Raw genomic sequence first — 27,840 nt, forward strand, 5'->3', positions numbered from 1 at the left:
TCCACAAAGAGGCCAGCTGATATTTGTAAACACTTCCTTTCTTAGAAAAAATACGTTTTTGTCAAAGTCATATCGTTGAACACTTGAATTTAACATATGCTGGCGTTTGAACTGGATTTCGTACACTGTTATATAATGGATACAGCATTTCTTCTTTTTCAGAAGGTATTTTACATCATGGTAACCACTGCAAGGATTAATAATCATTCGCTCGATTAACCCAGTTTCTGTTCGGGCAGCAACATAAATTTTTATAAACATTTTTGAACAGACAGACAAACATTTATTTTTAGTAATTGTGTCAGCGACCTATATGTAGTTACAATATGCGTGTTAAAATTAATATTAATGAACCCATGATACGACAGACCGGTGAGGGAAATTTTACCAATATTTATTCAGAATGTCTCACTTCCTTACAAAAGCTATTTTAAGAGAAATTATCAACTCCCAATATATGATCAGTCTCTAGTGTAATAACCACAACTGATTTTCATGATAAGTAATTAATGTTGGAGAAATCCTAAATTCATTCATTCATTTCAACTTATTTCTGTGTTAACTATTTAATTAAGTTTCAAGCTATCTCGGCTGGGTATAATTTCCACCCGCACCCCCCTAACAATATTTGTTAGAATTAGTGCCAGTTTAGAGTTAGTTATATACAATACCTTTTTCAACATTTTATTCATTAAAAGCAACATAATGTTTATATTTCATAATCCAGTATTACTACGTTTTGCTTTGAAAAATTAGACAATCTGACTATTCTGTGTAAAATTTCCTCCACAAGAGTGTTTTTGTTGGTGCTTTTGGTAGAAATATAGCACAGAAGACACAATGATGCATTATGAATATTTACAATATCTGTGCTGCATCCAACTAAAGGTTCATTTTATTCCATAGACGCTCGGTTCATTCCATCAAAATACACCCTATGAGATTTATAAGTATTAAAATGCAGTCTCAGTTGTTGATCCACTGCATGGCCGAGTGGTTACAGTGCTCAGTTAGTCCCGATGGTCTGGATTTGAACTCCCAAGTCATTTTAGCACTACGTCGTTTAATGCAATGTCCACTTGATATCGCTAATCTAATGCCCCAAAGGGGGCATCGGCAGAAATCTTTCCGAACATTGCAATGCATGACTATTTTATCATCCCGCAAAAACCAGGTAGATTTGTTTCTCTAGTTCTAAGACTCATTCCTGACATTACGTGTTAAGTATTACGTAACCACCAGCTCACCAGAGGGCGTATTCACTGGAATGGAACAAAATGTCTGCGCCTGTTATATCTAATAGCAGTCACATTAACCGTTTTATTAATTAAATATAATAATATACTTGTTGATATTAAGCAATAATGTGCATTATATATCGTTGGATATGCATACCAGTCCAAAAGCCTTGCTTAAACATTCCTTTAATTGTTAGTGGTTAGTGAGATAGATTCAAGAAGTCATTAAAACTCGCTCTGGTTGGGAGTCGATACTGGGATGTGAACTCACTATCTATACCAGCCTTATGCACAATGGCTTAACCAAGACACCACTGAAATCCTAAATTATTTTTAAACAGTAATACACAGATAGCATGATACTTTTGTGTAGTAATTGATCGTGGTTCCCAATTTTCCCCCAAGTCATTTTATCCTGGGTCCCTTTTTGTTCTACAAATATAGTGTCAATTTTCCCCAGAAATATTTTGGCATAAAAATAAAATGTAAATACTGGGATATTAATAGCTATAAATAATATTTTCATTTTGTTCCGATCATCTTGATCCTCCCCCCCCCCCCCCCCCCCCCCCCCCCCCCTCACCCAGACACACACACATACCTCACCCTGCACGACCCTGGTATTGAGAATACACTTAAAACTTAAAAAGACAAGGATAATTATTTTGATTTGATTCGTTGAGTTTATACTTATTTCCATACTGTTATACATTTCTGTAAACACTTTGTTGTCCAGATTCGTTTTCCTATTCAATGTGCATGCTGTGTGTTTATTGTAGCACTGATAAAACACATTAAATATAATTTACATGTACTATGGTGTCAATCTCAACTGTATACATCCGATACATACACATACTATATAAACATACTTTCAACAAACCATACACATAACGTTCCTTTAAAAACCTAGCAGTTGAAAAAAAGCCGCTGCAATGAGTTTATCATCAATGACAAATATGACAAATTAATACATGTACTAAATTGCAGATAAAACTCTTTTCTTTAAAATTAGTTAATAAAACATATCCATCCAAGGTGTTAAATATAGGCCTATTTAAAAATTGGAGTGAAACAACCAAGAATAAGGGTGAAACGACCTTGAGCAATCAGGAATAAAGGCAGAACGATTGGAGGATGCCAATAGGTTTTGGGGTGGAATATCCCAGCTTATTTACACTGTATGTAAATGTACACAGCTTTTTTAGTTTCAGCAAGCCAGATGACTGTTTATTCTGCCTTTGTGTATATTTTGTATTTATTGTTAACAAATACATTAATGTTTTTTACAAAGATAACTATAAATCATGAAATGTTAGCAAGCATAAATGTTTAGTGAATTTATGAGAATATAGAAAATACTATATTTCAAAATGTACAATAGATTGTTCCAAAAAGCCTTTGTTTGATTGGGTTTTTTTTTAGTGATTAACTGAACAGACAACAATCTCAATGGTTACCTGCTACTGATTAAACTGAAAGGATAGCAAACCACATTTAGTTAGATAATATGCACAATTCTGCAATTTGCTGCTAAATTTAAGTTAATTTTGGATGATAAAATGGTTTATATTCTGAGATGGTGAATACATACATACATTAAACATAAACACATTTCCATATGACTGTTTATATTACAATGTGTGTGTAATCACAATGTGTGTGTATACAACATGTAGGTAAAAATCAATTAAGTGATATTCAAGCAAAAACACACATCAAGTTGTAATATAAACATTAAAACAGGGTTTTATTTTCATGCAAAGAAATTGTACATGTATAGTATTCTATATACTAGTATGTACATGTTCTGGAATGGAATATAGGCATTTTAATCTGTTTTTCTTTTTTTTGGGGGGTGGGGGGTGGGGAGGGGCTAGCAATCCCATCGCATGGTCTTTCCATCCTGTAAAGATGTTTAGAGATGTAGAAGACTGATATGGAAGAACATAAATTGATATAACTGATGGAGATGTGGAGGGTGGGAATGATGATTGAGGAAAATGTTAATTATATATTAAGTTAATGATCTGATTTCTCATTGTTACAAATTGTACTGATATACATGATTAATTTCAGGTGTGGTAAGGTGAAACACATCTGAGCAGATATGCCTTAAATCCGACGAAGTGTTGTGTACGTGGTGGAGAGAAAGATAGTTTCCAGTGGCCACCATGTTGTACATATTCCACGTCGACACTGGCACCATGATGACCTTTGACATGAACCTGGCCATGGAAAAGTAAGTTGATGGTCTGTTTTGTGAAGTAAACATGAACATTTAAACACTACTTTGAAGTACTTAACATAAAATTAACTGAGATATATTTAATTTATAAACATATTTTAGGGATTTATCCAGATTTTTTCTGTTGGTCTAAATATAGGCCCCTTCCCAAAAGAAAGTTGCCCAGAAAATTCCCAATTTCTATGCTAAAAATATTCCCAATATATATATATATTTAATTGTGTCTGTTCTGATAAATTAAGTTAACAAATTAATTTAACAATGGCCTAAAAATATGTTTTACTCGTGCTAATTTTCCCCAATCCTATCAGTCATGGGACCCTGCCAAAAAACCCTGAATAAATCCCCATATTTATTGTTGAGTGTTCATTGCAAGGTATCCATAAATTAAAACATTAAATTACTGTCTTGAAAATTAAATTCGGTTTCAATCTTTTTATGTTCTTCTGATGAACAGAATGGCTAGAGGTCAAGTTATCCTGTTGGTGAAGACAGTATTAATTGTTTAGCCTGAAGTGCTCAAAATAATTAACTCATGTAGTCAAATGCCCCAAGCTTGTCATCTACTATTACTGAAAACTACCAAATTAATACTCATACTTGTACATGTACTTTATATGGGAGTTAAAAAATTTTTGTATACAATAATTTGCCACATATCAAATTTTATTATTTTTATTGTGTTATACCCAGTAGTTTATCTAATAAAATTTTATTTGATTCCTTTCTTTTCTATTTTATTCCCTCCCCAACCCCATTGCCATATATATTTTTTCCCAACCAATAGTTAATTATAAGTACACATGTATTATACTATATTTACTTGACCTATTTTAATGAGTTAATTTATAGATTATTGTCATTAATATTCTTCATTTATTGCAGTGTGTCAGTTCTTCAAAGTGTCATCACGAAGGCATGTCATATTTCCGAGGACAAACAGGTCCTACTAATCAGTGGTGGGGAGAGCCTCGACCCCAACCAGCGTGTCGCCAAGTACAATGCGGGAATGGTGAAGAAACATATTTATTCTTACAAAAATAAATGATGTATAAACTTGCTAAAATGTTAAGCCACAAATGAAAGTAAATAGACATGGTCCAGCCAACTAACTAATTAGTAATTACATTAAATTTTGTGAAAGTCACTTTTTTAATATATACATGTATCTTTGTAGAGTTTTACTTTCATTTAGCAATAAATATTTATTTTAATAAAAATAAAAAAATATCTATATATCTATATATTGTATTTAACATTTGTATTTTTCGTGAATTATTTTCTTTCTGCATTTGTAATTTTTTAATACATGATATGTAAATTTATAAACCACTGGTTTCAGAGAGAGAGAGAGAGAGAGAGAGAGAGAGAGAGAGAGAGAGAGAGAGAGAGAGAGAGAGAGAGAGAGAGAGAGAGAGAGAGAGAGAGAGAGAGAGAGAGAGAGAGAGAGAGAGAGAGAGAGAGAGAGAGCGAGCGAGCGAGCCTGCCTGCCTGCCTGCCTGGTATTTGGCAGATATTAATATTATTATTTGTGGAAATGACTGTTTGGCTAAATTATCTTTAGCTTTAATTATTGTAAAATAAACAATTCTTAGAAAAAAGCCTCTGTTGGTTTTCATTTTTCAATGGCTTATATATTAAAGTGTTAAAGTCACTATGTAAATGGTTTCTAGTACATGTAATATGTTGGTTATGAGGTACTAAAGATATCTTTTTGTCAGGATACCAATCCGATCTTTCTGTTCAGCAAGAGCACCATTGAGGCAGCCACGCCCCCTTCTCCGAGTGTTCATTATGGGTCAGGTTAGTACAGACGTTTGGCTTTGAAGTATCTTGAATTTTAAAGTTAATTCCTGTTTGTCATGTAAACAGAGTAAAAACCCAAGCCAGTACTGAAACCATAGACAGTGCAGTTTTTACTTTTTAATTAAACAAATAAAAATTGTTCTTGTAGTTTCTAGTGTTATTTTGAATCCTTTTTTTTTTGTTCCTCTTCTGTATCTTGTGCTTAGACATACATCCACATGTGATGAATATACACATGTCCCTCTGTTGTCAGGTACCCGACATGATTTGCAAGGTAAGTAACTCTAGCCGTCAGTTGTCTGTTTGCACCGCTATATGTTGGTGGCTTTTGGTATGGGGATCAGGCCTTATCTGTGACATGTTCCATGTTTCATGACTTTAGTGGTAAAAATGTGGTCAGTGTATTCCAGTGATAAAGACTATTTTTCAGTTGTACTGGTATTAGTAACTTTGCTAAGAAATGACAGCAGCCTTTAATTTTGATACAATTCCAATTTGTAAATACGCATTTGTTATGAAAGCTTGGATTGGTCAAATTTGTATCATATGACCTAAAAAACTGACATCTATATACTATATATCCTGATTTTGCTACTTATAGCCATGCTGACAACCCAAAAAAAATTCTGAAGTAAAATTGATACAAAAAATCCCATTTCCATCTGGTTTTAAATTTGATCTGACACCAATATCTTCGGCCTTGACTGAACATTTTTCAGTGGTATTCTGCTGGGTTAACAACTTATGAAGTCTAGTAGCCCTCAGTTCAAGTAAGTGATAATATCAGTGAAAAGAAAGGGGTAAAAAGGAGAAAAATAAAATTATATTATTTTATAATCACCACTACATCTACCTCACAGAATTTCTGAGACAAATATACAGATTATTATTACAAAATCATCTTGCAGTTCAGAGTAGGTGAGCAATGTAGAACTAGCCGACAGGTAAACCAAATCTAGTAGCCCATTGGTCTGCCAGCTTTCAAAATTGGTTACCGTGTATCCATCGTTTGATAAAGCTGTTAATACTACCAGTCTGCCATTGTTGATAAATGTGACCTTGTTTGTTGTAAAAACAATTAGTTTTATCTAGGTAATAAATGTATGCAAATTTATATCATCGAGTACTACAATCACTATGTCATGTAGCCCTGAGTTTGAAATATGTATGGGGTGCCTGTAAAATTAACTACTACAATTTTCTAAAAACATCTGGTTAAATAAAATGAGCCACGAAAGGTTCCACTTTTTTCAGTTAATATTTTTGAGGAGGGTTGTAGTATTCATATTTATGCTATATTGCATATATACTAGTTCCAGACACATACAATAACATAAACACCTATGGGATTATTTGGTATGTAAATAATTTGAGATTGTTATCATTATTAAATTAATATAATACGTACTTTGTTATTAAATGCAGAGTAATATGCATGCTATCTATTCATCTTGTATTGTTTGTATATAGGTAAGGGCCTAATAAGTTGGCAAACTTGTGCCCAATCCTTTTGTTGTTTTACAATCAATCTATTCATCTTATGTTCAGCATTGCATATAAAATAACAATCTGCCAGTTATGAAATAATAAATGTTCCCAAAATGGTGAAATGCTGTCTACACAACACTGTTACTTGGCACTTGTCTATTAAGGTATATTAGACAAATGATTACAATAATTATGCCTGTAGATATACCAGTCATAGGTCAAAATAAAAATTAGGATTATTATATGTTTTGAAAATATATGTACATGTATGTTCTTAGGGTAGGTTCATTATATTGTTGTTGCAGTTGTGTTTCTATTTTGTTGTTTAGTAACTTTTTATAGTTTCTATACACAAAATATCTCAATAAATTTTTATTTTTTTATTTTAGGGTGACAGCTTTATAATTATTTAGTTTCGGCATCAAACTATTGTAGTCCATTTTGCAATAATATTTTGGAGTTACTGCCCTTGGCATTTACCTAAATGATCAAATTTGGCTTCTGCACAATGACTTGAGAAAGTTAATATATTTTATGTACATGTATTTTTAAGTTTTAGTAGTATATAAATATGTTAATGTAAACATGTTAATGCTAGTATGCCCTAGGCCACGGTAGAAGGTGATCTTAGTGTGCCTCACTTGTTTTAAAGTTATCGCCCTTGGCTTTTAGAGTTATTGCCCTTGGCTTTTGCACAATAATTGTTTTATACACTGTAGACAGTAAAAACAGCAGATTTACTTTATCCAGTGTTGTGACTTAGAATGGTTGAAATCATGACCCTTTCAATTTAAGATATCCAACAATAATACTGTGTCCAATACATTTTACAATGCAAGTGAATGTAAGTAACTACATATACATGTATTTCACTATGTACAATTTAGTCTTGTATACCTTGAGACATGGGGTGGTAATTTTTTAATTTGCTGGTTCAGTGGTTGTTATTGGTTTTAAGTGTAAGTTTCAAAGCATGAGATATTTGGTTAAATGAACTTTCTATCTTTTATTAGGATTTTTTTATTTTATATGCACACTATTGGTTAAGATTCTAAAGTATTATTTTTGCTACGTGATACATCGAAAATACTCTTTGAATAAGTATTAAATACGATTTTAAGTGCATTGTAAGATTGATAGCAAGTAAAGGACATGGCTGTTGTATTTATTTGTTACATATGTTTGAAAACCAATCTAATTAAAATTATCTCCACTATTACATGTGGATCTAACACCAGCAGTTGGAGCTCATGTCCACCAATCAAAACCTTACTTGCAGAATCCTGCCAGTGATTTAAAACTAACAACACTGCGTAGTCCCCAATGTCCAGGTAACATTTCGTCTGTAAATAATAATTTAAATATTGACCAATCACACTTCGCCTTTTATAACGTTATTTGGGAGCATACAAATTCTAAAAATATCGGGCGAATCTATTTTAGTGGCCGCAGTACAGCGAACCATACCAATAAGTACAGGGTGGGTTATCAGTCTTCAATTTTACATTAAAAATTATTTATTTATTTATAAAAAACTAAAACTAAATCAGTCTTCAGTTTTACATTATAAATTATTTATTTTATAAAATAAAACATGTTTTAAGGCATTCGTAATTCACACGAAACATGTCGTATACCCTCAGGATAATTCGGAATGTTTTCAAATTATTTTTAAATCACTGGCAGGATTCTGCAACTAACGTTTTGATTGGTGGACATGAGCTCCAACTGGCTGGTGTTAGATCCACATGTAATAGTGGAGCTAATTTTAATTAGATTGTTTGAAAACAAGGTTTAAATTTGTTTTAAATATATTTTCAAAATTATATTTTACACTTGCAATGTCAATTAGTGCATTATTGGTAGAAGTCTATATCTGTACAGTATTCACTTCAATGGGAGTTTTGACTTGACATGTAGATCATCACTATGATGGAGCCAATCAGATATCTATAAATATATTTCTAACATACAGGTACATGTATGTTGAATATTCCAATTTTACATGATAAATCTCTAATGGTGTTTTTTCCACTATTTGTATTACACTCATGTCACCTTAGTCTGCGCGGCACAAAAGTCTGCGCAAGTTAATTACGACTTGAAACATTTTGGGGTATATTTGTAAACAAACAAACAAACAACATTAATTTACTTCATAAAACCATTGTTAAAACAACACATCTTGATTGTGAATATATGTATAAAACTGCTAGATAACAATTTGATTGAAAAAAAACCTCTGAATTAATGTACTAAAAGTATACTTTTGTCAGCCTCGATCAACATGTTTGTGTATCACCTGTCAACACGTGTCTCTGAACGCTGTAATGATCAACGTTGTATATCAACTTAAACAAGTTTACAGAGAAGCTTCAATACAAACCTTACTGTAATATATGACTCCATAAATGAAATGAATGTTTTATTTTATCTGTTAACGTAAACATCCAAGTATACTTTGAATTTCCCTCCAAGTGACACAATTCAAAATATCTGCACACAGATTTTGATTCTGCACTTATAGCATGGCCTATTTTAGCTATAGTCTGTTTCAAAATTATCATTGATTGTCCTATATGTCTAACGGACACTATTTGTGCTCATTTACAGTTAATAACAGACAACTTTTGTTGAATAATGATAACAAAAAATTGACATTGGCTTTTTTTATATTGTCATTTTGTGTTGTCCAAACTAAGGATCATGGAACACCATTTATATTTATCTCATTTGCATAATCTAAATGTTTCTGAAACAGACTATAACAGGAAGTGTTTGTTGTTTAGAACCTACAAAAAGTCGGATTCATTATTTGTTTGCTATTTCTGTAAATATCAGCGACAGAAGTGGTTGTTTTTAATGTTTGCTGTGCAGACTTATGTGCCGTCATGCAGGCCAGTAAATACAGGGGGGTCCCACTAAAAATGCACTCATTTGTCATTACTTGAGTTTCAAAACATTAAAATTAAAATAACTTTAAGTAGTAACATTGTACTGTGGTGGTGAAACAAATATTTTTAAGGAAAGATTTTAACTTAAAAATATAACACAAATGCTTAGGTGCGCAGACATAGGTGCCACCAGTGTACATCACAATATCACAATATTTCTGCAGCATAGTAAATTATGTAGAAAATATATATAATTGGTACTGCTTTAAAAAAGTTAAAAAAAAGAGAAGATTTTAAACCCTGATGTGTAGAATTAATGAAGACATTTCTGTTTTAGATGTTGATCTGCAGAGTCAAGTGGATGGGTCCTTGAACATGCCACCAGCATATGAGACAGTGGTGTCCAGAACACAACTCGCTGTGGTAACTACATGTAGTTTCTTTTTAAAATTATTACACTGATAAACATAGGTTTTTGTAATTAAGCATGCATATTACATCAAAAGTATTATACAAGTTTCAACTTTGTACCAGCCTGGATGTATTAAAAATGTGCATGCTAAACTGAATCTCCCTGGTGTATTAATGACAGAAAGATGAATAGAATCATCAAAAACTGTCATGTTTTACTGACGTTAGCTACAGAACCTAGTGTAAGAGAATTGACTGTCCCTGTGCAAAAACTAGCTCATTTAGGAATTTCTGTTATTTAGACTTTGTGTGTTATCTTACATTTACATGTATATTGTAGTATGCAAATATTGTTAAATTTCTACTGATGTAATAATTATTTTTGTTTAGCAAATCCGTGATGTGGATGAGGAAGAAATGAAGGCCTGTGAGAGACTTGTACATGATCAGCATCTACAACAACAAGGCTGGGCCGCTGTTGTGGCTAACCTCGAGGATATCACTAAGTAAGTCTATAGGCTCCTGTGGTCAGTACATGCTTAAAACCAGTACTCTACAGGTGCAAAACTACTACATGTTCTCTCTGATGATAATAGGTTTATAATCCATTGATACTAATGACAAAAACCATTAGCTTGTCTTTTTACACAAGACATTGTAACTAAGTCATGATGGTATGTGTGTGTACTTTGATAAGTACGCTAGTGTGAAACCTGAGGTTAGTGCTTTTTCAAGTTGGGCTAATAAAACAGGCTGGACTAGTGCTTTAGAAATAGACTACAGATTTCCGTAGTTCACTATTTAATATTTGACCATCAATAATTAATGTACCAGTCTATAATTTTATTCAAGTTCAACACTTTTTTTCAGAATATGATGGCTGTCATGTGCTTACCCCTTAACTGGTACCCTTACCGTTACTCATAAGCTATTCAATATTAGCATAATGCAACTTGCAACCAATCTATGATGGTCAATCACCACAAAACAAAGCTGTAATTCTGCACAAGATAGAATTCAAGAGATAGTCCTATTTATAGTCGTAATAGCATGCACTTATGATACCAGGTGTTCACAATTTAACTGAGAAAAACTAAATAGTTTACTTTAATTTGATTTGTTTCAGTGCTCTACATCAAAGATGTGATTTGTTTCAAGATTCTTATGGGAATTATCTCACTTCAAGGTCACAATATCTGTCTACGCTTCAATGGTAAATAAAAATAGTTAATTTAATTAGAACAGTTACAGATTTTATGGCTGCAGTCTTGTGTGCATTTTACACAGGTTAAGTTTCTCTCTGTGATTGTTTAATTGTATAATGCACTAAAATGGTGACAAGATTGGTAGTTAACATAACTCAGTGGGAGGTGGGAGGTGGTTGGGTGTGGTAAAAATAAAAATTTTTTTACTGCCACCCTATATTAAAGCTTAAATTTATAATAAAGTTAAAACCAGACAAAAAAATGTTTTGTCAAGTTGTAATAAAATATCAGAAGAAAACATTATATAAGTTTTTTATTTTCAATAAAGACAATTTCAAAAGATATAAATTGTTCAATTAAAAAATTTTGAAAAAAATCCTGCTTTTTGGCCAAAATAAAAAAATGACCATGACTTAGTCATTACTCAGTGGGAATAGTAACACAGCTCATGAGATTTTTCCATTTGCAGCTTTGTAGTGTTCATACTGAAAATCATCATGAATGGTGTTTTGTAAAATGTATTGAAGCACTTACTTGTTATTTGGAATACAAAGTATACAGTAAAATAGATTTACAACATAGTTAATAATTTTATTATAAAGTTAACCTTTCAAGCAGTGTTTTTGTTTTTCATTAGTAGAATATGTTATTGGATGGAGAGCTGAGATTGAAGCTTTAACAAGATCATTTTGTTTTCAGTATCAGTGAGTCTCTGGTATTGTTGGCCAAAATTCCTATACTGGACTGTCTGAAGGATTCGTCCTGTCTGGACACATCGGTACCAATAGCAGCTACCGGCGGTACGGAGGCCGATCTCGTGTCTGACGGCACCGACCACACGACGACACTGTTCGAGTGGATCAGCTCACAGGATCCACATCACAGTCTCAATGAAATGGTCGAGCAGTGTGTTAGAGCAACAGAACAGGTTCACTTTTTACTGTTAATTAAACAGATGCATGTATACCAAAATAAAACAAAAAACAAATGTGTGATACAAGATTTTGTTTGAGAATGTTAATAATTAAGGTAATTGGTTTAAAATGGGATAATCGTTTAGATTGATTTAATTAATCGAATGTTGAATAAGAAGAAAAAGTAACGTTTGTTTTATTTAACGACGCCACTAGAGCACATTGATTTTTTATCTTATCATTGGCTATTGGACGTCAAACATACGATCATTCTGACACAGATTTTTTTTTAATAATAAGAAGATTGATTTGTTGAACAGTCTGTTACAGCATTTGTCACACAAAGGTTGCCTGTGAATAGTGGTTCATGGAGTAACGTCACATGTATGTTAGTGCTATATTTATGAATATGAAATATGAATAGTCTTGTTTTATTTTCACTATGTAAACAGCATAACATATTAAACAAAATAGAAACAAAAGTACGATAAGTAGCATTACATATTAAAGGGACATTCCTGAGTTTGCTGCAATTTTTAAGATGTTATCGACTAACGGAGACTTTTTAACGATTGTAGTTACGTATCAAATATTTTTTTTTTTGCATAAAAAATTAGTGGCTTTATATTAAATGTGTTTCTGATCGTTTGTACTACGTTAAATTTCATTTTATTTCCTAAACTATTTTTTTTTTGTACGTACAAAATTACAAATTATAAGACGACCAGAAACACATTGAATATACAGGCACTGATATTTTAAACAAGAAAATATATTTAATTTACAATGAAGCAAACTCAGGAATGTCCCTTTAAATGAAAAAAAAAATCCTATACATGTTAGTGTATCCCCAAAACTACAAATATTTTTAACTAACAAATCTGTTGTGATGTGTTACGGAAATATTTCTTGAAAGTATTTTCTTATTTAAAAAAAAGTTTTTTTTTAACTGTGACTTTTAACTTATTTAAAGGGTTAGGTGTTCTCTTTTGGTCTGCAGTTACATTGCAAATGGTGTTTTCTTTCAGTTTGACGAAAAGATACTTGACACACTGAAGAGTGAGGTGCAGCAAACGGTTGAGGCTGTGAACAACCCCAGTATGAAGGAGGTCAAAGGTCTGGAGGACCGGCTGTACGGACTGGATCAGTTCATGAGTGGAGCCAAGAAATTAGTCAAAGAACAACTGGATATGGCCACGGTATCACCATCTTTTCCAACATTTCAAACGTTTTACATTTAACATGCACAATACCATACTTGCAAAATAAATAAATAATGCTGAAATTAGATTAAAAATGTGTTAATACACTAATTATATACAGTATTTAGCACTTTTGATTCTTTAAATTCTTGTTTAAACATGGTTGTATTTGATTGTGTGTCTGTATTCAGGGATTTATCCAGGCCTTCTGTGGGTCCAAACATAGACCCTTCCCAAAAGAAAGAGTCACCGGAAATTCTCAAAATTGCCACTATATAGATATGATTTATGTGAATTTTGAACAAAATAAGTTGTGTTGCTTTTAACTATCAGAACTGTTTGTCATTTTTTGTAAATTTATTGATGTCTTTATAACCGTTGCAAATTTAGTATAAAATCACTTCATTAAGATACACAATTTTATACAATTTATGGCCGTTATACATCAATAAAATTTAAAATATCCAAGAATTCGTGTTTAAACATGGTTGTATTTAAATGTGTGTGTCTGTATTCAAGGATTCATCCGGGATTCTTTGCCAGGGTCCCATGTGTTATGTGTTATGGGACTGACAAAATTAGAGCCAGTAAATTTAACTTGGGATATTTTTTTCAGGCCATTGAAAGAATCAGTACAACTCCGTTAAATTAATTTAACATACCTTAATTAAAGTTTATAACATTTTCTCCATGACCTGATTTATGAAAAGATGTCCCATTTTACATAATGACATAATTTTCAGCATTTTATTGTTTAACGTTATTTTGTTAAGTGACACCAGCAGAAAGTTTATAATTATAATTTACATAATTTTAATGTTGTTGTATTATGTCTTCATACATTAGGCCTCACGTTTTGACACCAGACCATACTTGTGTCAGCATAATTGTGGAATCATAAATGAAAGTATATTATAGTGATGTTTTTTCACAGGGTTTTATCCAGAACCAGAGTCGACTGAGTAACCTGCGTGACAAGTCCATCTTGCCCGACCTGTGTGACAGCCATAAGAAACAGCTACAAGTGATGCTGAGTAATCACAAGAAACTGAGAGAAATCAAGAAGAAATGTCGCATGGCTAAAGAAGAGTTGTCTGTAAATCTACACACACGGCTCCGGTACAGTTTTTGTATACAGTGAAACCTCACAAAACAGAACCCTCTGTAGACCGGAATTCCCTTAAAACCGGATGTTTTTTACTGTGTTTTTCTAATAATCAGTACAGAACTTAACCTCTTTGAACTATATACCTTGTAAAATCAGACTTTTTAATTTTTAATTTAATCTCCTACATAATGAGTACAAATGTACTGAACATAAAAAACATTAAACACCCTATTAATTAGATATCATAACATCAGGTTAAAACTGGTTAGCCAACTTGAAAACCCCCACTTTTGATGATAGTTTCTAATTAAATGTTTGCCAAAAATTTGGGTTTAAAAATTCATGATGACAATGGCATTTACACTGACAAACTTAAGTTTATTTCCAATTTTGTCTTGTACAGTGATGTATTGCTGTATGGACTTATTATAAAATAGTTTTCAAAATGATTTCTTCTGTTTTCCATCCTTTAATATTTTTGGTTTGATTGTACAGGGACTATTTTAGCAAATTCTACTCAGTTTTCCTCGTGTTTTTAGTCTTTCAATGCTTGGCACTGTTTTTATAGGTGGGTGATGTTTGTGGAAAAGAAAATCTGTGATATTGATGGTAAATTAATGATTTACCATGAAAACCTCAAGAGACTACACAAACGGTTGGACATCCTGCGACAGATTCAGGATGCACCAAATGTCTATGCAGAACTTATTGTTGAGGTTGTTCGAAGAAGAAGGTTCTCATCAGAATTTCTTAAGGTATACACGTTATTGTTACACATTATTTATTAACACCACACACACACACACACACCCAGGTTTTCTGCCAGACTGTATGAAAGGTAAAATTACATATCCTAAAAGTTTAGAAAAAGATGGATACATTTTTTTTTTTTTTTTTTTTAGAAAGATTATAGTAAGAGAACAGATGTTTAAAATTTGTCAAAGTATGTGAAATGCTCTGTCCAATTTCAAAAGATTTCAAACCCATTACTCAGCCTCAAATTATTTTCTGGCAGAAAGTCTGCACACCATGGCTGGTCTATACTAAATCTTTGTTCCACCTGAATGTCTGTTGGAGTAGCTAGACATTATTTCAATACAAATAAAGTCAAATTATTTTGAAAAAAAAATCTGTGTCCTTGCAAGTCCACTTTTGGCTAATAAGACACTTTGGATAATATACTTGCTTTCCAGGTGGTTATTCAAGTTTGTCCAAAGATATATATTATGTAATTGCAGTAATTGCATGCTAGTTCAAAGTTTGTGCAGTAAAGACCTAGTAAAATGTCTGAATTATCTCCCCTGTACAAGATAACTCATTCTGATATCTCAATTTTAACTAAGATATGCATTATATTTTTGTGTTTTATTTTGGTTGTTGATGTTTGTTTTAAGATATTTGTCTTTATCAGCTAAGAATATGCCTTGGTGTTGATTTTCAAGCTGTGATATCATGGTATATTTATTTTATTTTTGCTGTCTTCTGGAAGCAACTATTTTTGTGCTGGGGTGTTGTTAAACATTCATTCATTCATTCATTCATTCATTCTGGAAGAAACTATGTTATGTTAAATGTGTTCATCTGGGTTTGTTTTTTTATATCAGTGGGCAACAGCTTTAGCGAAAGAATCAAGTCAGTTACACAGTAAAGAAACTAAGCGCAGACAAGCTTTTGTAATAGAAATAGGTTTGTGATTTTCTTTTTTCTCTTTCTCATAACTTTGACTGTATTTGAAATCTCATCAGTGTATAAAAATATATATACAGATATTATGGTCATACTGGCATCAGTTGTGTGCACTGGTTGTTATATTCGTATGCCTCACCTTTTGAAAAAATATAGTGTTTCACTAACATCATGTATGGATTTTGAAAATGCTTTCATATTTTAAATCATTTTTTCTTTTCACATTCAACATAAAATTACTATATTAAACAATGATATTTTATATTGTAAGTCTGTCCATTTCTTAAATATTGTATATTAAGAAGTGAAAACTAATTATTAATGTTTGTTTCAGGAAAACATTTTCTTCAGTCACTGTTTCATGGTTTTGAAGATTCACCGCCATATTTTGCTGTAAGTTTAAAAGAAAGAAAAAAACCCGAAAACATAACAATGCTGATGTTTGCACTGACAAATAATTGTTACGCAGTAATTTTGAAATTAGTACATTCAGTATTATTATTGGAGTTTGATGCTACAAAAGTACTGAAAAGAATATATAAGAGTAGTTCAAAACTAATCTAAGATCTAATTGGTGGATTTTACTGTTAAAAATAACATGTGTTGTTGAGAAATTCCAAATTATAGTCATCTGTAATTGATTGTTATTTTCTGTGTTCAGTGTTTGTCTTATATTTTTAAGATTGTGTTTTTACTCCACAGACTGAGCCACCAGCAGACTTTGATCAGTATCTGCCACATATTTCAGTGGAAGACATACAGTGGTTACAAAATGCAGTACCCGAGCTTTCTAGTGTTTTTAGGTATGATTTTTCTCCAGACATAATTCATGTATCGGTTCTAAAATAAGTTGTTGCTATGAAAAGATTGCCTGTATAAATAATATGATTTTTGGGAACCTTTCAGCAGTTATAATTTATCAGTATACCTAGTTTATTTAATTGTCTTACTCCATTGAAAATGAATATAACCTATTGCACAACGTTTAAAATAGGTTATGAAATAAATGCACTTACTTACTTAGGATGTATTTGATAGTAATATGACTGAATAATAGTGGTATAATAGTTAAACCATCAGCATCCCAGTACCAGCTCCATTCCAGAATGACCCTTCAGGACCGAATATGGAGATTTAAGATCCCTGTATGGACCTCTCTCTCAATAGCTGGGTGTGATGTAGTCTCGTGGTAAAATGCTCACATCTGTGTCATTGGTTTAGGATCAATCCACGTTGGGCTATTTTGTTTTCCAGCTAATGCTCTACAACTGATTTAATAAAGACTGTGGTCTGTACTATCCTGTATGTGGAATAGTGTACGTAAAAGATCCCTAGTTGCTAATCTAAAAGAGAATAGCCAATGGAGTAATAATAATACTTTATTTAAAGAACTTAACTCAATTAGTACATGATAGAGGGAAGTAATGCATTGCTTTCAGTTAAGGATTTATTAAAAAGCAGTTTATGACAGAGTAAACTAATGCACTTATTAACCTATATTATGACAGAATTCCTGAAGAAGTGCATATCCCAGAACAGATGATGCTTCCCACTGTAACGACAACCACAGAGTCGGTGAGCGACAGCACCATGCAGTGTGATGCCCGGGTCAACGGCTGTCATCCACTGACGGCCGTCTCGTCAGCAGCTACGTCTGAGATTGACATCATACAGAGTGACTGTGACAATCAGTTTGTGCACGTAGACAACGGCAACATTTCCCTCGTTGACGAAATGGCAGCTTGCAGTCCCAACACGGACATCACAATCAAACCGCATGTCACAGTGTCATCGGAGAAAACCAGCTTCCCCATACCCCAAAGTCTTTCAGAAACCCTGACGCAGGAGATCAGCACAGAGGTGAAGGGAGAGGGAGACAAATCTGTGAATAAAACCAGTGCTGGGAGGGCTGAGGTCAAGGGTGAGACGCCCAAGGCAGAGAGTAGTCATGCTGTGTCTTCGACTGTTGTTACAAATACTCCAGCCAGTTCTAAAGTCTCGGACCAAGCCGATGGACTCCTGTCCTCGGGTGAACCAGCGAAGTCCATGGAGAGTGACATTCCTGCAGGGGAACGGAGCCAGGACAGTTCGGTATCGAGGAAGAGTCACAGGAAGAGTCACACGACTCTGGACGCCACGTCGCCGGAAATGGAAACCTCGCAGGAGTTTCAGACAGCAGATTTCTACTTTGACGAGTCGTTGCCGTCATCAATGACCGACTCTCCTCCCAACAAACACAGCGAGAAGGACAAACCGTCGGTCAGCGAGCAGCTCCTACAGAAGACAAACACGATCCTCAGACTGGAACAGGACTTGGTCGACAGCCAGCAGAAGTTGTCCTCCTCTCGGCTACACCTCAAGTGTCTGTGTCAGAAACTGAAAGAAGACTTGCCATCCCTGCACAGCAGTCTGACAGCACTGAGAGATTCTGTCACCGAGGAACAGAGGACGTTCTTCGACTATCTGAAAACAGTTCAGCAGGATATTGTAGCAAATACCACCAAGTTCCATGAACACGTAGTGTCATCTAATAATGAGTCGATGTGTAAACTAAAAGACGACAGTGATAAGGAAATTTCAAGGTTAAACAGTGACTTAGAGAAAAATGATGGCAAGATTAAAGAGTTGAACAGTCAGGTTTCTTGTGTTCAGAAGGAGCTTGATGAAGCTCGTAATGCCACAGAGGTGGTTAGGACTGAAATGAGTAAGAAATGTGAGGACCTGAAAGCCACCTACAGTTCACAGAAGGAGGACCTGATCCGTGAGCATACTCTAGGACTAGAGGTTGAGATGGACAGACTGAGGTCAGAGTATAAAACACAGCTGGAGCAGTACGAACTGGAGGTGAAATGTGCCGAGGACAAACGGTCTGATGCTCAAGAAAAAATTAAACAGTTGATTTCAGAAAAGGAGCAACTGAGTGAATCTTTAACGCAAAGGTTTCTTGAGCAGAAGGAAGAGATCAGGCGTATTTTACAAGAAGAATTTCAGGAAAAAGAAACAAAATTAATTTCCGACATGGAAGAGAAATTCGAAAAGAAAATTGAAGAACAGTGTGAAAAGAACAAATCTGAATTTGAAGACAAATTAGCAGAGGAAAGTCAGAAATTGCAGAGCATGCTGGTTATTGAAAAAGCAGAAGCTCTCAAAGACCTGAAGGTGGAATTGGAAGCAGCACACAAGGTCACAGTTGATCAGTTATCCGAGAAACTGAATTCTGATAAAGACAGGGAACTGAAGCAGCTCGAAGACACTTTGAAACAGGAGTATGAATTGAGTGCACTGAAGGCGCAGGAGAAGTTTGACTGTGAGAAGGAAGAGTTGCTTGGTCAGCTGAATCAGCGGAGTAAGCCGGTCGGGTCGAGCAGTGAAACGCAGACGGACATGGTCGAGGTGCTGACTCTCAGTGAACACAAAGCCTTGATGAAGGATGTCGAGGAGAAACTCAGGGAGGAAACAAATGAGCAGATCAAGAAAGTGAGATATATGTTTTTATCATATATTAGCTAGCATATCAAGTGTTATCAAAGTATGTGATATTTTTCAGATCACATTCTTTGAGAATTTGATAACTTTGCAAATTAAATGTAAATTAATTGAGGTCACGTTTATTGACATTTAAGCAATTGTACTACGGTGACACTCCATAATTGATGTATGCATTCATAGACATCATTCAAACACATTTCAAAAGCAACCTTACGCTGAAAACTGTCCAGCATTCAGAAAACAAAAAACATTAAGCATTAGTCTGTTTCTATGTAAGGATATCCAAAAAGACGTCGTTCAAGTGTGACGTCATTTCCATTAAAAAAAACACTGTCACATATTCTTACTTCATTTGAATATCTAGTAATGGCGGAATGGAATTAAAGTTTACGTGTACTGTTTACAAAAACAAAAGCTTGAGATTATATGATAAAGAGATTATTACCCTCATGTGTTTCATTATCATCAATATCATACATTAGGAATAACATTAAGGTAGTATGCTCACCAGAGGCTCGCATAAAACAATTTTTATTCGTAATATATGATACTGACAATACCGAAAAACACTATGGTAATAACTTCGATGTATTAACTATTGATATAGTTGGAAGTAATTTATATACATGTATAATTTTATGTTCTGGCCTTAGATTGATGACAGTCACTATTCTTACCCTTGTTTTGGCTTCATATTCAATAAACATATCTTGCTATAATTTCATTTCAGATCCATATTTCGTAACAAACAGTTTCTAGAAAAAAATGTTTTACAGTAAAGTACGTTTAGAACGAACACGCTTATAACAAACTACCGGTTAAAACGAACTGATTGTAAAGTCCCGATTTTCTCCCCTATATATTAGTAATACATTTTAATGTATAGAACGAACTATGTATAGCGAATTAACTGTTAAAACGAACCAATTTTGTGGTCCCAAATAGTTAATTCCAGTGTAAATAAGTGTTTACATAACGAACCGTGAATACCGGAAGCATTACGTATCAAACCAATCAGTGTAAAACGCTGCAAAACCGTGGGATCGACCGCACGACCGCACTAAAACAACAGCCTAAATAACTTTTGTTTGTCTGGACTTGGGAACAGGTATCAATTAAGGGATTAAGTCACTAATTATACCGGAACCGTTACGTATCAAACCAATCAGTGTTAACGGACAGCTGAGCCGTGAGATCAACCGTACTCCAAAAACAGTCTGACACGTTCAACTCAATATATATATACAATGATATTAATCAGCGGTAATTAATGGGATTCTCTTTGTTATAAATCCGTGTCAGTTTTTCGTTCAGTATGCAATCATGACGGACACGAAAACATCACGCAAAAGAAAAGCGCTCGATCTAGATGTGAAATTTCAAATCGTTGCAGCTGTTGATGTGATCTTTCAGTAATGTTTTGTTGTATTTATTGATTGTAATAAATGATATATTTTTTATAAATGTCTTATAATCACCAAGGCATTTTTTATTTTTTTTACTATTATATTGAGTTCAAAATTCAAAATGGCCGACTTTCTGAATAAAAATTACCAACTTCTGCAAATGTGTACAACGAACTACTGTTATAACGAACCAATGAAGCTGGTCCCTTGCAGTTTGTTATAAGCGTACTTTACTGTATAATAAAAAATAAAAATAAAGGTTTAGCAATATAGAATCTTCTACAATAGACAAAATGTCACCTCTAAAGTAAAAGGGCAGGTGTTCATTTCAGTCTGCCTTGCCCCCCCCCCCCTCCCCCTGCTCCCCCACACACTAGGGAGGCTCTGTATTCAGGCTACAAATTGCAGAATATTAGAACAGTTTTGCTTTATTATTTGTACACAGCTCAGGGATTTACCCAGGTTCTTTTGGCAGGATCCCATGTCTGATTTGATTGGGAAAATTAGTTCAATTTGATCAAAACTGGGATGGGTTTTGTTTAAGGTCATTAATAATGCAATGCACCATTGTTAAATGCATTTATTACAACAGACATATTAGCAAAGATATTTACACATCAAACTGGCAAGTTTCTGTGCCACTTGCTTTTGGGATGGGGCCCATGTTCGATACCACTGAATGCCTGAATAAATGTTTTTGCAGACAATAAATAAGGAAGTGAAAAAGCAATATATGAAGTTGTAGTATTTATTTCATACCTCTCTTAATGCCGTGTGAACATTAGAAAATAGACATACAACACATGCTCATATGTAATAATACCAAGTTTATATGTATACATTACTATTACATTATAATTAAGTAATTGTCACCATTATATTGTATGTATATAGGAGAGAGCCTAGTAAGTTGGCAAACTTGTGCCCAATCCTTTCTTGTTCATGCAATAAAATATGTTTTCAATCAGTCAAAAAAAGAAGTAATAATAACTTTCTGTGACTTGAACGATTAAAATATTAGATACATGTAGTTCTTTACAATGAGTGTGTTTTCCGAAGGCTCTGGAAGAACACGAACAACAACACGAGAAACAGATTGAGGATCTCACCATGCGACTCCAGCGTAAGAAGGACGACGCAATGAGTTTAGTGAAAACCAGCATCACCGCAGACAGACAGGTAGGGACTATGTTCATGTTAAGTATTGTATCACCGCAGACAGACAGGTAGGGACTATATTCATGTTAAGTATTGTATCACCGCAGACAGACAGGTAGGGACTATGTTCATGTTAAGTATTGTATCTCTGCAGACAGACAGGTAGGGACTATGTTCATGTTAAGTATTGTATCACCGCAGACAGACAGGTAGGGACTATGTTCATGTTAAGTATTGTATCTCTGCAGACAGACAGGTAGGGACTATGTTCATGTTAAGTATTGTATCACCGCAGACAGACAGGTAGGGACTATGTTCATGTTAAGTATTGTATCTCTGCAGACAGACAGGTAGGGACTATGTTCATGTTAAGTATTGTATCTCTGCAGACAGACAGGTAGGGACTATGTTCATGTTAAGTATTGTATCACCGCAGACAGACAGGTAGGGACTATGTTCATGTTAAGTATTGTATCACCGCAGACAGACAGGTAGGGACTATGTTCATGTTAAGTATTGTATCACCGCAGACAGACAGGTAGGGACTATGTTCATGTTAAGTATTGTATCACCGCAGACAGACAGGTAGGGACTATGTTCATGTTAAGTATTGTATCTCTGCAGACAGACAGGTATGGACTATGTTCATGTTAAGTATTGTATCACCGCAGACAGACAGATATGGACTATGTTCATGTTAAGTATTGTAAAAACCAGCATCACTGCAGATAGACAGGTGTGGACTATGTTCATGTTAAGTATTGTAAAAACCAGCATCACTGCAGACAGACAGGTGTGGACTATGTTCATGTTAAGTATTGTAAAAACCAGCATCACTGCAGACAGACAGGTGTGGACTATGTTCATGTTAAGTATTGTAAAAACCAGCATCACTGCAGACAGACAGGTGTGGACTATGTTCATGTTAAGTATTGTAAAAACCAGCATCACTGCAGACAGACTGGTGTGGACTATGTTCATGTTAAGTATTGTAAAAACCAGCATCACTGCAGACAGACAGGTGTGGACTATGTTCATGTTAAGTATTGTTCATGTTAAGTATTGTAAGTAAAAACCAGCATCACTGCAGACAGACAGGTGTGGACTATGTTCATGTTAAATATTGTAAAAACCAGCATCACTGCAGACAGACAGATATGGACTATGTTCATGTTAAGTATTGTAAAAACCAGCATCACTGCAGACAGACAGGTGTGGACTACGTTCATGTTAAGTATTGTAAAAACCAGCATCACTGCAGACAGACAGGTGTGGACTACGTTCATGTTAAGTATTGTAAAAACCAGCATCACTGCAGACAGACAGGTGTGGACTACGTTCATGTTAAGTATTGTAAAAACCAGCATCACTGCAGACAGACAGGTGTGGACTACGTTCATGTTAAGTATTGTAAAAACCAGCATCACTGCAGACAGACAGGTGTGGACTACGTTCATGTTAAGTATTGTAAAAACCAGCATCACTGCAGACAGACAGGTGTGGACTACGTTCATGTTAAGTATTGTAAAAACCAGCATCACTGCAGACAGACAGGTGTGGACTACGTTCATGTTAAGTATTGTAAAAACCAGCATCACTGCAGACAGACAGGTGTGGACTACGTTCATGTTAAGTATTGTAAAAACCAGCATCACTGCAGACAGACAGGTGTGGACTACGTTCATGTTAAGTATTGTAAAAACCAGCATCACTGCAGACAGACAGGTGTGGACTACGTTCATGTTAAGTATTGTAAAAACCAGCATCACTGCAGACAGACAGGTGTGGACTACGTTCATGTTAAGTATTGTAAAAACCAGCATCACTGCAGACAGACAGGTGTGGACTACGTTCATGTTAAGTATTGTAAAAACCAGCATCACTGCAGACAGACAGGTGTGGACTACGTTCATGTTAAGTATTGTAAAAACCAGCATCACTGCAGACAGACAGGTGTGGACTACGTTCATGTTAAGTATTGTAAAAACCAGCATCACTGCAGACAGACAGGTGTGGACTACGTTCATGTTAAGTATTGTAAAAACCAGCATCACCGCAGACAGACAGGTATGGAATAGATTCATGTTCCATGAGTATTGTCAAAACCAGTATCACTGAAGACGAAAAAAGTACGGAATATGTTAATTTAACAGGTTATATACAAATATTGTTTAATGACCAGATATAAATGTCAAAAATGTGCATCAGAAACTTCAGATATTGACTTGATTACTTGTCCCATTGTTTCATAGCTGGACATTTGACTGTTACAGGTTCAGTTCAACGAGGCGGTGAGCAAAGTGAGTCAGGAGAAGGACAAGATCATCGGAGAGCTGAAGAAACGAGAGGCTCAACTCCAGAGTCTGTTGGAGCAGCAGACAGGTATGCAGTACTCAGCAAAAACAGTATGATTAAAGATATAGTGATTGTATATTGAACAAAGAGATACGTTATAAAGGAATAGTGTTTGTATATCAAGTAAAAACATAGGGCAGAATTTACGAAGCCTGTTTTTTGTAAATGCTGGTGTTTAAACAAAGTAAACATGGCCGATAATTTGTAAAGAATTATGGGATATTAAACAAGCTTCCACTTCATATCATGTTTATGTTACGAATAAAATACTTTTTAATTGTCATGAGCTTTAGCAAGTGACAAAGTAAATTATTTTATGAGTTATATAAACATGATACGAAATGGTAGCGAGTTTAATATCGTATTTATTACACATAATCAATCTTAATGTATATCATTGATCTCGTTTGGTTTACGTTCCTGTAAGGTTGTAGTGCACCAATTAATGATGTCATCGTGTGACGTCCCACTTGGCGTTCTAGTGGTACATAACACACTGATGTAAACCAAGATATTTTTAACCATGTGTGTAATAAAAAGATGTTTGTGCATTGAGAAAATGTATTTCATGATGTCATATTCAGTAAGCAGAGAGTACCTTTGTAAAGGTGTTTAAATATTTAGCAAACATATTATTGGTAAATGATGAGTGTGTGTATATTTAAAATATATACTTTAATAAAAAAAAAAGTGAGTTTGTGTATTGAGCCAGCTGTTTCTTCACTGCTGAAAACTCTAATTTTATTACTTCATGATTTCAATTATTTTTCATTCTAAGTTAAGATGTCTATACATTTCTTCATTTTTGTCAACCGGAACTTTAAGCTGTAGTCATATTACTCATGAATGTAAATTGTATGTAACTTGCATCTAAACTCCAAATTTGAATCTTTAGTTCAGACTAGAGTTGTATAAATGTACACTAAGTTCTTAAAGTGATGAAAAGAAAGACATGTTCGGAAAATAACAACAACATTTCTGCATACTTAAGATAATTTAATTGGCAAATAATTAACAAAATAGGCCTAAAACAAATGATAAATTAATTTTGTTGACTGATTTGTTTCTGTGTGTTAAAGGAGAACTGGAGAAGAGTTCTTCAGAAAAAGCTGCGTCCGAGGAGACCGTGGAACAGTGCCATAACCTGCTGGCTGAACGCGAAAAGAGCTTCAGGTGGGATATAAATACAGAACTTCACATACGTTGTTTTCGATTCCTATTTATTGCACAAATTTATTTTGCGCAAGAATATATCACACGAGAAAAGTGGTATCTTCTTGTGTGAAATAAACGAGTGCAATAAATAGGAAGCAAAAACAACGTACCATATTGTTCCTATTTGTAGTGCCCGGTCGCGATGCAAAACACAAAGGGGGCGCACTAATTGGAGTACTAGAACACGTTTCGTAATACATGTGAAAAATCCTCGTATCAAACTGTCAATGCGTCTGGCTCGCTGAGACATCAAAAGCCGCCGAGTCACTCCACCAGTGACGTTTTCTTGTTGAAATGACGTAGCGTACCGTACATCGTCAGCTGATTTATCGAAATACATGGTACTGTGCACGTAGGCATATAGGGCCTGCGGAGTGTATTTGAAAGTGGGGTGGGGGTGTTATTATTGTCATTTGACTCCAGTTTTAAGTTTAGTTAAAGTTAAATTGTTGATATTTGACTCCAGTTTGCAGTTTGCAGTTTAGTTAAAGTTATCATTTATCTGTTTTTTAAACGGTGTTACGGTGTCGGTGTAAATACCTACCGGTATGTTTGTACTTCCGGTTTTGAACAGCATTAACGGAGTGTCGTGCATTCATTCTGCGTGGAGATAACAGCAACATACATTTGATAAACGACACGTGTGACATACTGTTCGCCCATACTAGTGTCGTAGTGCTTCACCTGTTTGGATTTTATTTGTTTACCGATTATAATCATTGCAAGTCAGCAGTCAGGTAAGCCAGTTTTACTATTTTACGGGTACCGTTTCATGATACATTTCTCGTGATCATAGGGTGCGCTTATATTAGAGGGGGCGCTACAAATAGGAACAATACGGTATGTGAAGTTCTGCATTTATTACATACCTTCTTTTATTTTTAACACAGTTTTTTAACATCATAACTAAACTTTCTTAAATGTATTAATAAATCCCCCTTTCAAGAATTTTCTTAACATTAAAAATCATACTGTGCAGCAATCTTGTGTAATGTTTCAAATACGACGTGACGTAATTTGTAAATCATACATGATGTAACTAATAAAAAGGCGCTAACACCAGTAAAAATAAAAAGGGAATTCCCCATTTACAAGTTTGGGTCCAGATCGCACATATGTGTGATAAAAGATAAATTTATCACACAGTTTGAAAATGCCTTTGTCACTGTAGTAAGATTGAATAGGTATGTAATAAAATACTTTATTGTTATGTTACCTGTTAAAACATCAGATATACTGTTAGAACATGAAGTTCCCTTGTAAAACCTTGAGCATCAGAACGGAGCTTAGTAAAGTTGTACATTTATTATCTAATTTATGAATATATTAGTTCATTTACACATCGTTTATGTTGAAAAAGAATCCAAATATGTTGGTATGTTGTTTATTTAGTAAATAGTTTTTTTGTGTTTCTAGGGTTGACATATTTTAATAGCTGTGTTGATAAAAATATATGTTACTATCTATCATTAAAGGTACCCTTGTGTATATTTTTATTTCATCTAATTTAATGGCAGTTATTGCAAAATATTTGTTTTTAATGTACAGTTTACTGTGTAAATTATTTCCATTTAAATCCAACTTGTTTTCGTGCTTATATCCAATTAAGATTCAAGCATGCTGTCCTGGGCACACACATCAGCTATCTGGGTTGTCTGTCCAGGACAGTGGGTTAGTTGTTAGTGGTCAGTAAGAGAGGAGATGGTGTAATGGTCTTACACCTACCCAATGAGCCCTTAAGAACTCGCTCTGAGTTGGAGCTGGTACTGGGCTGTGAACCCTGTACCTACCAGCCTGTAGTGTGATGTCCCACTGAGGTTGGTGTAAATGATTTGCATAGCTGATAAGTCAAGGGAGACCACTTAGCTGAGTCACTCTTTATATTGGTACGGAAATAAAATACTTTTTCTGTTGTTTTTGAAAGGAAACCAGAATTTTCTTAAAACATTTAATATATACTACAACAAATGTTTGTCATTAATTATAGGTGATCCAAATCTAGAAAAGTTTAACATGC

At 34.3% G+C, this 27,840-nt stretch overlaps 1 protein-coding gene across 2 annotated transcripts in view; it reads left to right on the forward strand.

The window, feature by feature from the left end:
- LOC121374347 (RB1-inducible coiled-coil protein 1-like) overlaps window positions 1–27,840 on the forward strand; it is a 34,687-nt gene continuing 6,847 nt past the window's right edge. Inside the window, exons 1-19 of one of the 2 annotated variants that reach the window (XM_041501420.1) lie at window positions 1–165; window positions 3,318–3,480; window positions 4,372–4,498; window positions 5,208–5,289; window positions 5,546–5,566; window positions 10,012–10,097; window positions 10,476–10,591; window positions 11,212–11,298; window positions 11,990–12,218; window positions 13,233–13,403; window positions 14,341–14,525; window positions 15,083–15,269; window positions 16,119–16,200; window positions 16,535–16,593; window positions 16,903–17,003; window positions 17,709–19,677; window positions 22,155–22,274; window positions 24,527–24,635; window positions 25,688–25,781. In XM_041501420.1, coding sequence (XP_041357354.1) covers window positions 3,413–3,480; window positions 4,372–4,498; window positions 5,208–5,289; window positions 5,546–5,566; window positions 10,012–10,097; window positions 10,476–10,591; window positions 11,212–11,298; window positions 11,990–12,218; window positions 13,233–13,403; window positions 14,341–14,525; window positions 15,083–15,269; window positions 16,119–16,200; window positions 16,535–16,593; window positions 16,903–17,003; window positions 17,709–19,677; window positions 22,155–22,274; window positions 24,527–24,635; window positions 25,688–25,781 — 3,893 coding nt within the window. In that variant the 5' untranslated portion in view covers window positions 1–165; window positions 3,318–3,412. The remainder of the gene's footprint in view (window positions 166–3,317; window positions 3,481–4,371; window positions 4,499–5,207; window positions 5,290–5,545; window positions 5,567–10,011; window positions 10,098–10,475; window positions 10,592–11,211; window positions 11,299–11,989; window positions 12,219–13,232; window positions 13,404–14,340; window positions 14,526–15,082; window positions 15,270–16,118; window positions 16,201–16,534; window positions 16,594–16,902; window positions 17,004–17,708; window positions 19,678–22,154; window positions 22,275–24,526; window positions 24,636–25,687; window positions 25,782–27,840) is intronic. The other variant, XM_041501421.1, reaches the window with a different exon arrangement.

This window comes from Gigantopelta aegis, chromosome 6, assembly GCF_016097555.1.
Source record: "Gigantopelta aegis isolate Gae_Host chromosome 6, Gae_host_genome, whole genome shotgun sequence".
NCBI classification, from domain to species: domain Eukaryota; kingdom Metazoa; phylum Mollusca; class Gastropoda; order Neomphalida; family Peltospiridae; genus Gigantopelta; species Gigantopelta aegis.